Source organism: Grus americana, chromosome 1, assembly GCF_028858705.1.
Source record: "Grus americana isolate bGruAme1 chromosome 1, bGruAme1.mat, whole genome shotgun sequence".
Lineage (NCBI taxonomy): Eukaryota > Metazoa > Chordata > Aves > Gruiformes > Gruidae > Grus > Grus americana.
Window position 1 is genome coordinate 159,469,987 of NC_072852.1, and position 14,985 is coordinate 159,484,971.

The 14,985-nt window shown below is 39.2% G+C and overlaps 1 protein-coding gene across 9 annotated transcripts in view; it reads left to right on the top strand.

Annotated features, from left to right (window-relative positions):
• The window catches only part of NALCN (sodium leak channel, non-selective), a 247,179-nt gene that overhangs the window by 141,908 nt on the left and 90,286 nt on the right, over positions 1-14,985 (top strand). For all 9 annotated transcript variants that reach the window (XM_054847101.1, XM_054847129.1, XM_054847111.1 and 6 more), the window contains 2 exons: positions 2,821-2,958; positions 7,751-7,825. In XM_054847101.1, the coding sequence (XP_054703076.1) occupies positions 2,821-2,958; positions 7,751-7,825 (213 nt within the window). The remainder of the gene's footprint in view (positions 1-2,820; positions 2,959-7,750; positions 7,826-14,985) is intronic.

The window sequence follows — 14,985 nt, forward strand, 5'->3', positions numbered from 1 at the left end:
AAGGATACTGCACTGGTTCAATTATCCAGTCCCTCAGATGTTTTTAAAGCCAGCAGTGGGGTGTATTACTTAACGTAGTGCCCACCTGATATTTCAGCACGGAGTGTCACACAGGTCGGGTAGGACCAGCCACTTCCCTGGCTCCAGAGATGCTCTGAGCGCGGGGAAACAGCGACTGCCCGGTTTAGCCTCGCCTCCCCCTCACAGAGGAAAGCTGGGAAGCGGTGCTGAGCGCTGATGGGGTGGCTGGCTTCTTCACCCTCAAGCCCTGCTGGCAGCTGTAAAGGAGGCTGAATTTCCTGCTTGTTTCACGCATGCTCCTCTGGCTACAGAAAGCCCCTCGTAGCTAAAGATCCCAAATGTTTCCTTCCCTGCATGTCTAGCATGGGGAGGTATTTTGCAGAGCTAGATAACACTTGTTAGGGTTGGGGTTTTTTTTCCTGCAGGACCCTCATCATGATTTATTAGCTAAAGGAATCACTAATAAGAGTTTGTAATTTTGCACAGTGTAAGGAGTCTGCACGTGTGGTTGGGGGGGGGGGCAGTAATTCGAAGGGAGGGTCTGGCCGCAGGTCAGCAGCATGCTAGTTAAGGTCAAAGTTACCGGCAGGAACATAATGTAGAGGGCACTGTGCAAATTCCAGGTCCCATGTTTGGACTCTCATAACACATGACATAGCAAAGACTTAACCTGGCATCAGGAATGTTACAGAACAGTGATTGCGAGCAGTTTTCTCTGCTGCTTCTAGTTTATGCTAGTCTTTGTTCTCTGTGGGAATCTGTGTGTTCAGAGGAAAGGTTGGGACATTACATTTGCTGAAGATGTTGCTCACATGGAAATTAAAGTCTTAAGTTTGACTTCGTCTCCCGATGTGTGTGATTGCTCGCTTGGATGCCTTGATCTGTTCCATGTAGACCTTAGCTTCACTTCTTGTGAGTGATTTGGACTTGTAGGCTTAATCATCTCTGAAAAATTGATTAGTGTGATTTAATTCTGAAAAGCAACTGCAAAAATAGCTCTCAGACTCCTTGGTCTTAGCCAAAGTGTGTTCCTGCTTCTGTCTGCTTCAGAGTGCCACAGAGCATAGCAGCGATAAGAAAGAATGGATTCTGGTGTGGGCTTTTTTGTGAGAGCCAGCAGGCACATCCTTCTTATTATTTCAGATAGTTGGAACCAGCTTCTTGTCACCAAATATTAAATTAATCTTATGGCCATATGGACATCACACAGGGCCAGGAGGAGATGCAGGACCAAGTGCTGTATGCATGTACGTGGACGGTCTGCTCTAGAGTAAATTGGCCTGTATAGCAGGGTAGAAATCACAGCCTGGAGTGGACTCCCTTAAGGGTGTGGGTGTAGCCTTAAGGGTCCTGTTTGCATTGGGAGAGACTACTTAGAGAATACATTGTTTTGTTTGGAAAACTCTGCAAACTTGATAAGGTGCCCAAGCAAAGTATTTGCTTGTAGTGAATATCAGTCATATAAACTTGAAGTCTCCCTCTCAATTAGTTTTGCCAGTAGCTTTAAAAGATTGATTAGAACCCATTTTATTGTTTTTCAAGGACATAAACTTATATATCTACATGTTTTCAGCTTTTCCAGCATGCATTTGGGCTTAGGGTAAATTGATGTGAAGGGCACTCCAGGTACTGCTGTTTTCTCATGGGCGTGACAAGAAGAGTCCTGTTCTCTTTGTGCCAAGCGCATTACTGTGTTAATCTGCTGTTGCTGGGGATGTCAGGCACACGGAGCACAAATGTAATATATCTTTATCAGTGTGTCAACATTCTGAATTCGAGGAATCCTATTATCTGGAAGTTGCATTGTTAAATGTCTTCAGTTTCTAACACATTTTTTGTTATGTATTAAACTTCAGTAAGATACCGGCTTTGATCCTTGCTGTCTGGAGAGAGTATTTTTGGTGTCAGGGAAAAGCAAAAGAAACTTGTGCAACGGTTTGGCCTCATTGAGAGATTTAAAACTCAAGAACCGCACTTCCGTTTGATACCATCTATGGCTGAGGCAGAGCACGGTCTTCAGTGTCTGTGTATGATGTACACATCACACTCACACGTTGTTCATGTTGAGTTAGACTGTGCTCTGTGCTGTAGGCTCAAGCTGTGGTTTAAAAGGTCTAAGACATCTGAGTTCTAGGCTTATCCGGATTCATATAGTCCTATCAGCAAAGACAGTTGGTTGAAACATTTCCATTATTCCCTCTATCTTTGACATGTGCCCTTGGTCTTGAAGGGATTTGACAACGTTACAGGAACGGTTCCACAAAGAATGTTATTTACAAAATGTATAGGGGAAGAATCTGACTGAAACAGGTGGAAGTTCTTGGACCTGCCTTGTATGGGTTAGTTTCACCTGGGGGGTGCCTAGAATGATTCTGCTATTAATATAACACAAATTTATGGTCACATTTAGTTATAACACTTTATTATAGGTATATTTATAAAGTAACACAAAATAATAAGCATAATCAGAAAATCACAATACAGTATAACATTCAAAACAGTGATCTCTGATGTCTCCTATTTTGTCAGCCCTGGAGGAAACCACAAAGCTCATCACATGGGCTAGTGGATCTAGGACCACGTTTACAAGTTGCAGATTACAGTTCAGTCAAAGGTTAAGCTATTTATTTCTCCTTCAGCTCTGGAACAGCATTTCATCTGACTTTAAAAATTGAAATACATTTGTTTATTAAGATTTAAAAACCAAACCAAAACAGGTTGCTCAACTTGAGGAGTGTGTCAATAAAACCATATTAGTATGATTTGTGAATTGATAATATGTAATTCTTTTTCTTGCAGGCATTCATGTCAATGTTCCAGATTCTCACACAGGAAGGATGGGTGGATGTAATGGATCAGACACTGAATGCTGTAGGACATATGTGGGCACCAGTAGTTGCTATTTATTTTATACTATATCATCTTTTTGCTACTCTGGTAAGTCTTCACTTGCAAATGTGCTGTGCTTTTCTTTGTTTTGAATTATTATTGTAGCTCTTGTATTACTGATTTTTCTCAGCTAGTTAAAACTAATTGTGATGCTCGTTTTCAGCATAGAGGGCTATAGGATTAGTTCTTTGGGGTGGTAGAATTTACCCTTCAGCCATGTGGCATAAGGCCTTTGTTCTGGTGTGAGGTGTTCTTTGTAAGATCCAAGTCACACTGCTAGACTACCAATATAATTGTTAACTGTCTTGTACCTTCACAGTTCTAATGATTGCAAAGTTAAGCAAGTGCTTTTATTTATCATGTAGAAAGGGTCTCCTCGGCTTCCATTGCATTCTCTTTGCAGCAGTAATTAAAGTGAGAAGGGTAAAGCCTGAGGATATAAACTCTTAACTAGAAATTACTACTTTCCTGTTGCCTGACGCAAAATCAATGCGTAGAAAATATATGATATAGTATATCAAGGAGAAAAAGGATAAGAACTAATACAGCAGTTCCTGCATGTGTATGGACATGGGGATTATGTCAGAAAAAACATTTTTTCTGTATGCATTTCAAATGGGATGATTACATTTTTTAATAGAGAAAATGGTAAGAAAAACAGGTTTTTGGATATCCTATATCAATAAGGGCTCGGTACTGTATTTTGAATACCAACACAGAGAAAATACCACAATCAGGGGAATAACCATTTTATGCACCCTTAATTGACTCCTACTTTTCCTCATTTTGTATTTTGCATTCACTGCAGTTTCTGATACAGTTATTCTTATTTTCACTTTCTTCATTCCGTTTTCTTTCTTTGCTCATCTACTTACATAAAGTACTAACTATTTATACAATCTCCATCAGCTTCCATCTACTTCTTTTACTTCACAGTTGTCCTGTTTCACTTCTAAAGACTGAATAATCTGACTGTAATTGTGGGTGCAGTGGGTTCCTTCACATGGATTGAAATCTTGACCACTTTATAAATGGCAGTGAAGTGCATTTGATGCTCTTTAACCAAATTAAAGAATAAGCCAAACAAATATCAGCAGGTATATAGGACATGTAATTTGCTCACAAGGGTCAGAGGAGTCCTTGGGGTGTGGAAAAGCAACTTTTCATGCTGAAGTGATCTTTAAATCTCTTTGGGAGGTGGGGATAGAAAGCAAAAAGGAAGTGGGGTTTGATCGTGGATTTGAAAGCAGTTACTGGTTAGAGAATCTTATTGCTGATTTTCTGATTCTTGGCTGTCGTGGTTGAGGCCCAGCCGGTAGCTGGGTGCCACGCGGCCGCTCACTCACCCCTCCCCCAGCGGGATGGAAGAGGAGAAGTCTAACAAAAGGCTTGGGTCGAGATAAGGACAGGGGGAGATCACTCACTCATTACCGTCAGGAGCAAAACAGACTGAATGTAGAGAGGAGATTCATCTAATTTATTACTAGGCAAAACAGAGTAGAGCAATGAGAAAATACAATCAAGTCTTAAAACACCTCCCAGCACCCCTCCCATCTTCTCGGGCTCAACTTCGCTCCCGGCTTCAACCTCCTCCCCTCTCAGCGGCACAAGGGGGCAGGGAATGGGGGTTGCGGTCAGTTCAGCACACATTGTCTCTGCCGCTCCTTTGTCCTCAGGGGGAGGACTCCTCTCAACATTCCCCTGCTCCAACATGGAGTCTCTCCCACGGGCTACAGTCCTTCACGAACTGCTCCAGCGTAGTCTCTCCCACAGGGTGCAGACCTTCAGGAGCAGACTGCTCCAGCGTGGGGTCTCTCCCACAGGGTGCAGACCTTCAGGAGCAAACTGCTCCAGCGTGGGGTCCCTCCCACAGGGTCACAAGTCCTGCCAGCAAACCTGCCCTGCCGTGGGCTCCCCTCTTTGCGGGTCTACCGGTCCAGCCCGGACTTGCTCCAGCGTGGGCTTCCCACAGGCCACAGCCTCCTTCAGGTGCCTCCACCTGCTCCAGCGTGGGGTCCTCCACGGGCTGCAGGTGGAATCTCTACACCCCCTCATCCCTCCTCCATGGGCTGCAGGGGACAGCCTGCTTCACCATGGTTTTCACCACGGGCTGCAGGGGGATCTTTGCTCTGGTGTCTGGAGCACCTCCTCCCCCTCCTTCCTCACTGACCTTAGTGTCTGCAGAGCTTCTTACATCTTCTCACTCCTCTCTCCGGTTGCAAAAGTTTTTCTTAACTCTTTTGTTTTCCTTCTTAAATCTGTTATCACAGAGGCGCTGATTGGCTTGGCCCTGGCCAGGGGCGGATCCATCTTGGAGCCGGCTGGCATTGGCTCCATCAGACACAGGGGAAGCTTCTAGCAGCTTCTCACAGAAGCCACCCCTGTAGCCCCCCCCCGCTACCAAAACCTTGCCACGCAAACCCAACACATTGGCCAAGAACATTATCTGAACTGGAATCTGTTTTTATCTCTTAGATGAGCATTAAGCAAGTCCATAAAGTAAATTAGTGTCAGGTAGCCTCTATGCTAGAAATTCACACCTTAATTGAAAAGCACCTCAGCTTTAAGTGCAATGCTAGTATTCTGAATTATGTTTCATGTTTTGAAAGAGTCATCTAGGACTTCTCCATTTGTTTACTCAAAGCACTTATTTTGCTAGGAGTTAAGTCACTTTTCTGTACCCCATCCTCAGTCCTTTTACAGGAAATTTGCATTTAAGTATACAGTCCTTGCTTTGCTTCATATGTGTAGACATTTGTTCTCATTCACTTATGCAAATTTCACATGGATGAAGAAACTCTGCTAAGACAACTTCTCAGAATTACCTGGCCTTACTAAGTGGTTAGTTTCGGCTCTAAGATCTTCCTCAGACCCTGGAAGAGAAAAGCTATGTAGGACAGAGTTGTCTGGAGGCAAAAGAAGCTTGAAGAAAGAAAATAATGTGGAATTGGTAAAGGAGCATGAAAATGGCTGGGCTGCTACTGAAACCAAAAAGTAGAGTTCTAAGAATAAACAGCCGTCAGTGAATAACAAGAGTGAAGTTGAATGAAGAAATTACTTTCACCAGCCAAAAGAGGGGGGGAGGATTAGAACTGAGAAGTGATAATTGCAGGCATTTGGCAAAGCAGACTGTAGAGCCTTGGAAAGAAATTAATAGGTTTCACATTAGAAGGCAAAGAAAAGTTGAAGCTCAAAAAACAAAACCTCTCTTGGAAGTGAGGACTGTTATTAGTTGAGATGGCAGCAGAGGAAGTTAAACAAATAACAAGTTTGCATTTAACTTTTGTGGTACATCGCCTTTGGTTCTAGTTGAAGAAAAGTGAAAAGGGAGTTAATGAAAGTCTAGATGCCTTGACAAGTATCTGTGCGTGAAGCAGCAAGACTGTAAGTGGTGATGTATTTAATGAGTACTATACTTCCTTTTACTGTGGAACTCTGCTTCCTTAACTAGTATGCTCTGAGCTGCAGGTACTCAGCTGCATCAGTGGAGCATCGTGGACTATATGAAGTAGCTGAAGAAAAAAACCACCATACTGTAAAATCCTGACAGAGTGATAGCGAAACTGTTCATCAGCAATTAGGGATCGAAGTAGTTTGTGCCAGGGATTATGTATTTTATCAGAATTCTGTCTTGCTTTGCCGTTCTGAAGGCCACTTTAACTTCCACCGTTCATAGTAGTCAGATCATTGAAAACTGTATAAGGTACTGTCTAAATATGTGGCATATATAATATGTCTTTTCAGCTGCAGGAAATACTACATATTCCTAAAGCCATTTTCCTATTAAAAGAACATTTCTCTTTCTGAGCACTGACATTTTAGAAATTTATGGGTGAGAGTCCTTCCTGTGTCTTCTGTACCTTTATAGTTCATGGAGGGAAAAGGAATCCTGTTCTGGAACAAGGTCCAGACACCCAGCTCAGTTGCAGTTTGAGTTCCAAACTTCTTGTCTGGTGTACTAAGCTACTTAAATTTCATCCTCCATATAGGTGGGGAATAATTTTCCAGTGTGATTGAATAACAGGTAAACTTACACTTCATTTACAACAGTGGTGGGCACATAGGTCTGCTCTGGTTGTCAATCAGTGGTCCAAGACCACAGACATATTTTAGACCTGTAACTCTTTTAGAAGAGCTTGGATTCCTTCTGATATCTCTAGGAAATTGGTACTTGCCTGTAGAAGCTCAGTATGTTTGAGGATATTTGCCTTGAACCTCAGAGACTAAAACCCTGGGATTCTTCCTCCTAGAGGCATATCTACACAATATTTAATGTATAGTAAATGAAAGTGCATAAGTTTCCTGTACTGTGGCTCCCAATGCATGCAAATAATGAGGCAGCTAACTTTTCCTTCAAAGTGGAGTTAGCTACTTTGCACAAAGGCATCCTGAGCACTGAGCAAGCCCTTAAAGTAAATTAGTGTTAGCTGGCTTCTGTGCTAAAAATTCGCACCTTAATTGAAAAGCACTTTAGGTTTACAAGCTGGTTTAGGATTCTGCTTTGTCTTTCTTTTTTTTTCATTATTTCTGATTAATTTAATTTTCTTTTCATGTGAAATACATTTTGATGGGTATATTGTTAAACATAAATAATGCATTGGTTATAAAACCTAGAATTCAAAATTTTTAAGTTCATATAATTGTATGATAAGCTAAAAACCAATTTACTACTTGCAAAATGGCTAGCAGACAGATAGTAGCAGGTGATATTAGTTCAACGGATGTAAAAGGCAAGACTCCCATTTGCATCAGTAGGGCCCTCATTTTTCCATGTCATTTCATAGTACTTTTTAAGGAAAATACGACAAGCTTTAACAAATAATTTGCAATTGTTTCGTAGATTCTGCTCAGCTTGTTTGTTGCTGTTATTTTGGACAACTTGGAACTTGATGAAGATCTGAAGAAACTTAAACAAGTAAGAACATTTTTTTATTGTGCTTGGAAGTAGTTTCGATAAAGCATTACTTTACTGGTGGTTTTATGGTAAAAGATGGGAAACATCTTCATTAAAATGAACAAAACAGTAGCTGTTTAAGAGAATAGCAGTATTTTGTTAGATAGTTGACCGTCTCACAATGTGAGATAGAAATTAAGAGATTGTAAAAGAGGTTTAGAAATTGGTTTAAATATCTGATGAAAGTCAATTTAGATAGTCATGTAACTAAAATAGTTTTAAAATCACAGCTAGTTCATCTTTTTGCTTATAATCTAGTGAAAGATGTCCCTGCCCATGGCAAGGGAGTTGGACTAGATGATCTTTAAGGTCCCTTCCAACACAATCCATTCTATGATTCTGTGTGATGCTTTATGAGCACACCGTAGCACCACTGCAGGACTAGCAAGGGTCCCCAGACAGGAAGCAGTAAAAAGGACAAGGTTGAATGTGTTAGGCAAGTGCTAAAGATGCTTGGCAAACTTAACTCAACTGATTGATTCTCCAGATTTGGGGACCAAGATTACCAAGACGCAATTCTCTCATGCTTGAAACCCCAAATGACAATCGTATAAAACAAGCGTAACTAGAGAGTTCATGCTGGCCATTGTGACCTTGTGAGCAAACCACCAGAGAGAAAGGTATCTGTAGCTTTTACATAAATATATAGCTGTGCTTTAATCTGCACAAAGAAGAGCAAAATCACCAACGTCTGCCTATTTCATGCACGAAATAGCAAATTGAGAGCTTAATATGTAGGAACCTCTTTTGTAATATTTGGGTTATGGCTTTCTTTCACCCATCATTTGCTGGTTTTGTTCATCTTTCAGGTGCATCAGCAATTGTTGTAGAATTATGTTCTTTCAGTTCTTGAAAAACAATCACCCAGACAATTTTGTTATTTTACATTGAACCGTTACATTGAAACTAATGTGCCAAATAACCGCTCCCTCATTTTTCCTTGTATATTATTTTTCTTTTAGTTTTAAAACTAAAGTGATGTGTTTGTTCATTTATTTTGTTTGTATTCATCGTGTTCATTTTCTACACACTTACCATTTGTGGATTTAGAGATTGTACATTTCATGTATGCTCACTGAATAAGTAGAATGTGTCAAGCTAATATTGCTTCCCAATCTTCTGTTACTTCAAGGCACTGACAAATGAGAATATTATATAGTTCCTTTAAATTTGTCTTTACGGAATTCAGTACAGAAATCAATATTGCTTTTGCTGTGCAGTATTAAATATCCATATGTATTGCAAACTTGAAATAAGTTAAAAGGGCATGTATTTTCTGCCACAAAGAAATATAAATACTGGATTTCAGTTAATCGGCTCATGTAAGTGAAATGAGAGATCTTATAGATGATTTTGGGATGGCCAGACAGTCTTGAGTATGCAAACTGAGTAGACCAAATCAAGTTTATTCATTTTTCTCCTTACCTGTCTCAAGAGGTAAAATGATCTGAAATGAAAGTGGCTCAGATGTATGGTAAGCAATGTCATATCATACTGATAATCTCACAGGAAAATTTTCATAATGTCTGCGTGAGATGATAGGAGCACAAATCAACTTTCTGAAGTGAAGAGCTTAAGGGATGAAATCCTGTGGCTTTTCTGTGAAACTTAGCATCTTCAATTCATAAACCACTTTAAAAATCTACACCTTTGCTTCTGAAAGGGCAGCAGCATGGCTTTGTGTTTTAGCAGTCCACTCTGGAACTGGGGAACAAAAAGCAATGATGAGAGGCCACCACTTGCAATGCTTGCCACTGTGTCAGCCTGAAGTCTTGTTAGCCTGGTAGGAATCGTGTCTCCGTAAGAGCAGTAGAGCACACTCAAGTAAAAGACATAAATAGAGTTAAAATAGCTTTGAGACTGGCAGCAGCATAACGACATGAGTGTGGTGCTGGGCCAGCGTAAAACCACTGCCTAGGTCACCAGACCTTCTAGCTACCGTGCAGTATGGCACCATGATGACACTGATAGTCTGTTTCCATGACCCAGGTGGGTATTTAACCAGAGGACAGCGCTTTGCCGTGGGACATACCAGTTTGGTTGACTGGCATAATGGTGTATGCATTATACACCATTATGACATATAAAGATGTCCACGGTGGCTGACACTGGTTCACTGGTATTTATGCTTTTGAAATGTTGCTTTAAACAGCGGCTACTCAGTACTAGTGAATGTATTCCCTTCTGGTATTTTATCCAAACAAATTAATGTTATACAAAGTGTTGCATGTTTTAAAAATGCCTAAGGTGAAAGGACGTAAGAGGTCTGTTCTTGGAGCTGAATCATGTGGAATTACTAGAATGATTGTACGACTGATTGAGTGTCTAGAACACAAAAAGTGTCCTGTGGGGTAAATGTGATGGTATCACGGGCTCAGTGCTGATAGTGACTGTGCGCTATTATACTGAAATGTTGGTTGTCTTATCTCAAAAGATAAAGAAGAAAGAGTTTTTAATTCAATGATATTTTGAATTCTCCACTAAAAAATATGAACTGAAAGAAGGAGGAGGATTGTGAGGTAATTGTTATGTTTTAATCAAGACATTTCTGTAAAGAAATAGATCTGTATTGCTGCACAGGAAAATTTTTGACATCTATAATTAAAAGCTGAATGGTGTTCCAAGGGAAGAATCAAATAATTCAAACCGTTAAGTAAAAGACATTGGTTGAAAATGGTGAAACTGTAATGGTCTCAAAAGTATTTCCATCCCCATGTTTCATTTTTTCCCTGCCTTTAATGGCTGTAAAGCTTGAGGCCCAGGGCATTTTCAGATGATGAAATATTGAATGATTTTCAAGGAAGGCAGGTGAATATATTTAGGCAAGAAATCACACCTAGCTAATAATCCCTTTTGGGATGTGTCCTTCTTAATTATGACCTAATTCCTTGCTTGAACTTGATAAGAAAAATAATATTACTTATCTTTCAGATTATTGGGAAAGGACTAATTAGTTAATATTCGCAATGTACTCTAAAATGTAAAATGATATGTAAACACTTGGTATTCATGTTGGTTCAGTAAATGTGTTTAAATATGAATAAATCAAAGCAAAACTAAATTAAATTACTAGGAGATCATAAGTAAGATTGTGAAATAATGTATTTAAAAGCTAGTAAACTTTTAGAATTAAATTTGCCAGTGCAAATTTAGTTAAGGATATACATCAGGATTCAGGTTTTAATTACATCATTACATAATATTCTTTCCAAAAGTGTGGCCTCATTTAGTGCAAAGAGTAGATGGAGCTCATTTTAATAAGCCACTAGTCGATATCTTTTCTCTTTATTGTACAGTGTGTGATCTCTGTGCATTATTTATTCCACAATATTCAAGCTTTGCTACAAAGACAAAACTATTAATCTCCTTCCTGACTTTTTTATGATACCCCTCATAAGCATCTAGAACAAACATAAAACTTGTAAAAGACTAATTTAAGTGATTTACTTAGCACCACAGGCACATATAGGAATAGAATCTGTTTTTCCAAGACACCATTCAGCTGGTTTAAGAACAGAATCATTCTTTGTATTCTTACAGCTCCGTTCATTTGCAATACGTCTCCCATCCTCTGCCACATGTCTCATCTTCTCATCTATGTCTGCCATGATAGCTCAAGTCAAGTGGAAAGGGGTTGTACTATAGCTCATAGTCACCATCTGTCTGTGCAATAAACGATCCTCTGCAGCAATCCAGACTGACCCTAGCATGCTACTTAACCTTCAGGTAAGAGACTGATCCTGCTCATCTTCCCGTGAGGCCCCTTTCTGTGGTGTTTGGTGCATCACTTACGTGGATGATATAGACCTTACGCACCTGAAATCTTCAGGCTATAGTCTCAACTTCTTTTTTATTCCTGTCTTCTCCACCCTCTCCATAAACTGTTGCCCCAAAGTTAAAGAGAAACTGAAAGGATTTCTTTGATTTCTTTGGTTTATTTTGCCTTTTGTGGTAAAGTTCGGACTTTCTTTTTAGAAATTCAGCACTCTTAACAGCTTGCAAAGCATGACTTTAGAGCGCCTGTGTAAACTTTTCCCATTATATTTTCCATATATTTACTAATTCTGTTGTTACTACATTTCTGTCAATCTGCCTAGATATGAAGTCAGACTGACTAGTTTCTAATTTTCCATACTCTATCGTGAAGCCCTTTTTTAAAGTTAGTCACATTTGCCACTTTCCTTTCTCTAGCTACCGAGTTTATTTAGGTGACAAGTTATTCACTGCTAGTTTGTCAGCATTGTTACATCTGAGATCCTTTAGAAGTCTTGAGTGAGTGTTATCAGGTCTTCGAGAGTAACAAATTGACCTCGTGTCAGTTATCTTCCTAAAGCTCTTCTCCTGACATTTTTGTTGGAGATTAGTCTTCGGCATGGTTTAGGGTCTTCTTTGACCTCCTCTGTGGTCGACACTATTCATTTTGCCTTCTTTCATTGGTTTTCTTTTTCTGAACACTCTCAATTCAGAGTCTGTTGCTCTTTCAGACTCTCTGCGGATCTTGCTGCTTTCTGTATGTTCTTGAAACCTTCCTTATTAGATTTTATATATTTAGAAAGTAGTCCCTCAAAATCTTTCATGATCCGCCGTATTATTGTTTTGTAAAAAACCTGCCAGAATTTATGCTTTTTCTTTTCCTCTATTCTTCGCCTAGCATGCAGCTTCCCTTTCTGAAACATACCATTTACTTTTAAAAGTCGTCTTTGCACTCCAGTTGACCTTGCTGGCCTTTTTGACCTTCTTGAATTTTTTTCTATAGGTGGTAGATGTGTTCTGTGCTTCTAAAACAGAATATTTAAAGTTACTCCATACACACCTCACCCCCAGTTTCTGTCATTTGGCCGTTCCTTTAAATTTATTTGCAAAAGCTGTATTATTTTGTGTAATTAATTTTTATTTTAAATTCAGTGTAGTAGATGGTTTTGACCTTCTACTTGTAAAAAAAAAATCTGAATTTAAGAGCATTTTTATCACTGTTATAGAATAGCTTTTTGATATTTATGTCATGAACTAGATCTTGCTCAGTACTAAACCAGGAGGTGCTTCTTCCTTCACTTAGGTGTTCTCTGACTATATAGGTCAGTGAGGAGTCACTTCTGAATAAAAAGCTAATCTCTTTTTTCTACCCTTTCCTAAACATACATGAGGGTAAACAAAGTCTTCCCGCTATTATTACTGCTTGTCTTCAGGCCTCTGATACTACATTGCATAGTGAAGTTACTTTCTAATCCTCATCTACATGTATGCAGAGTATTTCTTCCAATTAGCATGCAGTTTTAATGCAGAGGGATCCTATGCTGTTTGTATATGCATTTACCTTATTCACTTTATCGACAGTAGATTTTCTGTAACAAATAGCACCAGTCTTTCAGTGGTGCAGCCTACTGTCAGTCTGTATAATATGTTGCCTGGTTCTGTATATTCTGATTCTGTAGGATCCTACTGTCTGTTACTTCTACCAAGATTCTGAGATGTCTTTTGTGTCAACATTGTGAGGTTTTTAATAACAGGAATAACAGGGTTTGTCTTATGGCTTATATCAGACAAGATTATTGTGTCCCTATTTTACTACTGGAGAATCAACACTGAAGACGTGACATCTCTGGGTTCGTACATAAATTCCCAGCACGGCAAGGAATCAAACCAAGTCTCTTCTAATGCTTAGGCTCCTCAAGTCAGTCAGGAACATCCATCCACTTTAAATTGTTGAAATCTCACATAAGCATAGTTCTGCTGCTTCAAAGGAATATTCCCTTCAGGAAGACCAGATTTCTGTCATATCACACGTCTGCTGTCTGTGCTCACTAGTGCACACTCACAACATGAGTACAGATGGCATTCGTTACTAAAAATATTTTCCCAATACATAGCTTACTACCTAGCAACAGAAATTCTTGGAGAAGTAAACAAGAGTATGCAGTAGGGACATTGTTCTTCTAATGTAATGAAATTCTCACTATCACCGGTGAAAGTATTTGTCAGATGTACATGCTCTTTTCCCTCCAGTTCTGCTCCACATCATGAAATATATACAAGATTTTTTCCCCTTGAATCCATATCAAAGCAGCAAATACAGGAGGCTGCAGATATATATGTATCTATTTATAGTATAAATATATTGTTTAAAAAAAACTCCTGCCTTTAGAATTATATTATTTTACCTCTGTGCTTTTAAAAGTAACAGCTGTTTACCATGTTAATTTTTTCTTTTTTAAATCTTACTTTTAACTATTTGATGTTGAAACCAGAAGCTTTCATAAACAAAGAAGCTTAGAGGTAATGATAGCTTCTTTGCTGGTTTTGTCATTTGTGATAGATTCTTGATTTTGACAATGGATAATGTCTGAACAGCTCAATTTGATGTCAGTGGTTCAGGGTCAGGTTTTGAAATGCTTGGAAGCTTTGTTAAAAAGAGACAATTCAACAAATGTTGGTGGTCTTATGGGATTTTTATAGCAAAAGCATAAAAGGAAACCCTTAGGGAATCTGTCTGATAAGAAGGAGCAATTGCAGTTGAAGAAGGTTAATTGGTTGCCATTGAAAATGGCAGAATTACCATGGAATCTAGTTCCATACTACTCTTCTTTTTTTTTTTTGGTGGTGGTAGTGGTGATGAGGGCATGAAGAGGTCTATACTGGTATCCACTACCACCTAATTGTCCAAAACTACAGCAGCAGGGTACAGAGGTCTTTGAAAAGAATAACAATTAAAAAAAAAAAAAAGTATTCATTTTTCGGTGTCAATCCCTCTGGTCTTAAAATCTACCTTGGTTTTTTCTGGTTTTGTTGTCAGGGAAACAGAGCAATTAACACTTCTTGTTTTCTCACTAAGCAGTTACTTTTGCATCTTCATTACTCAGTACTTAAGTTAGAAAATCCCTGATTTATAATGAAACTTTTGGCCTCCTACTATCTAAAGGGAGAGTACCTGATGTTTTCTGAACATTGTTCAAGATAATTCGGGGACAAATATTGTAAATATGAATTTGACACTGCTCCCCTTTCATGCAAGACTGCATAAGTGAAATTTTGGTTAATGTCAGTCAAGACAAAGCAACTTAGTGTCTAAAGAGATTGTGCTGAGTTGTTCTACATTTTTCTCTGAAGTAAAATGCATTTGAATA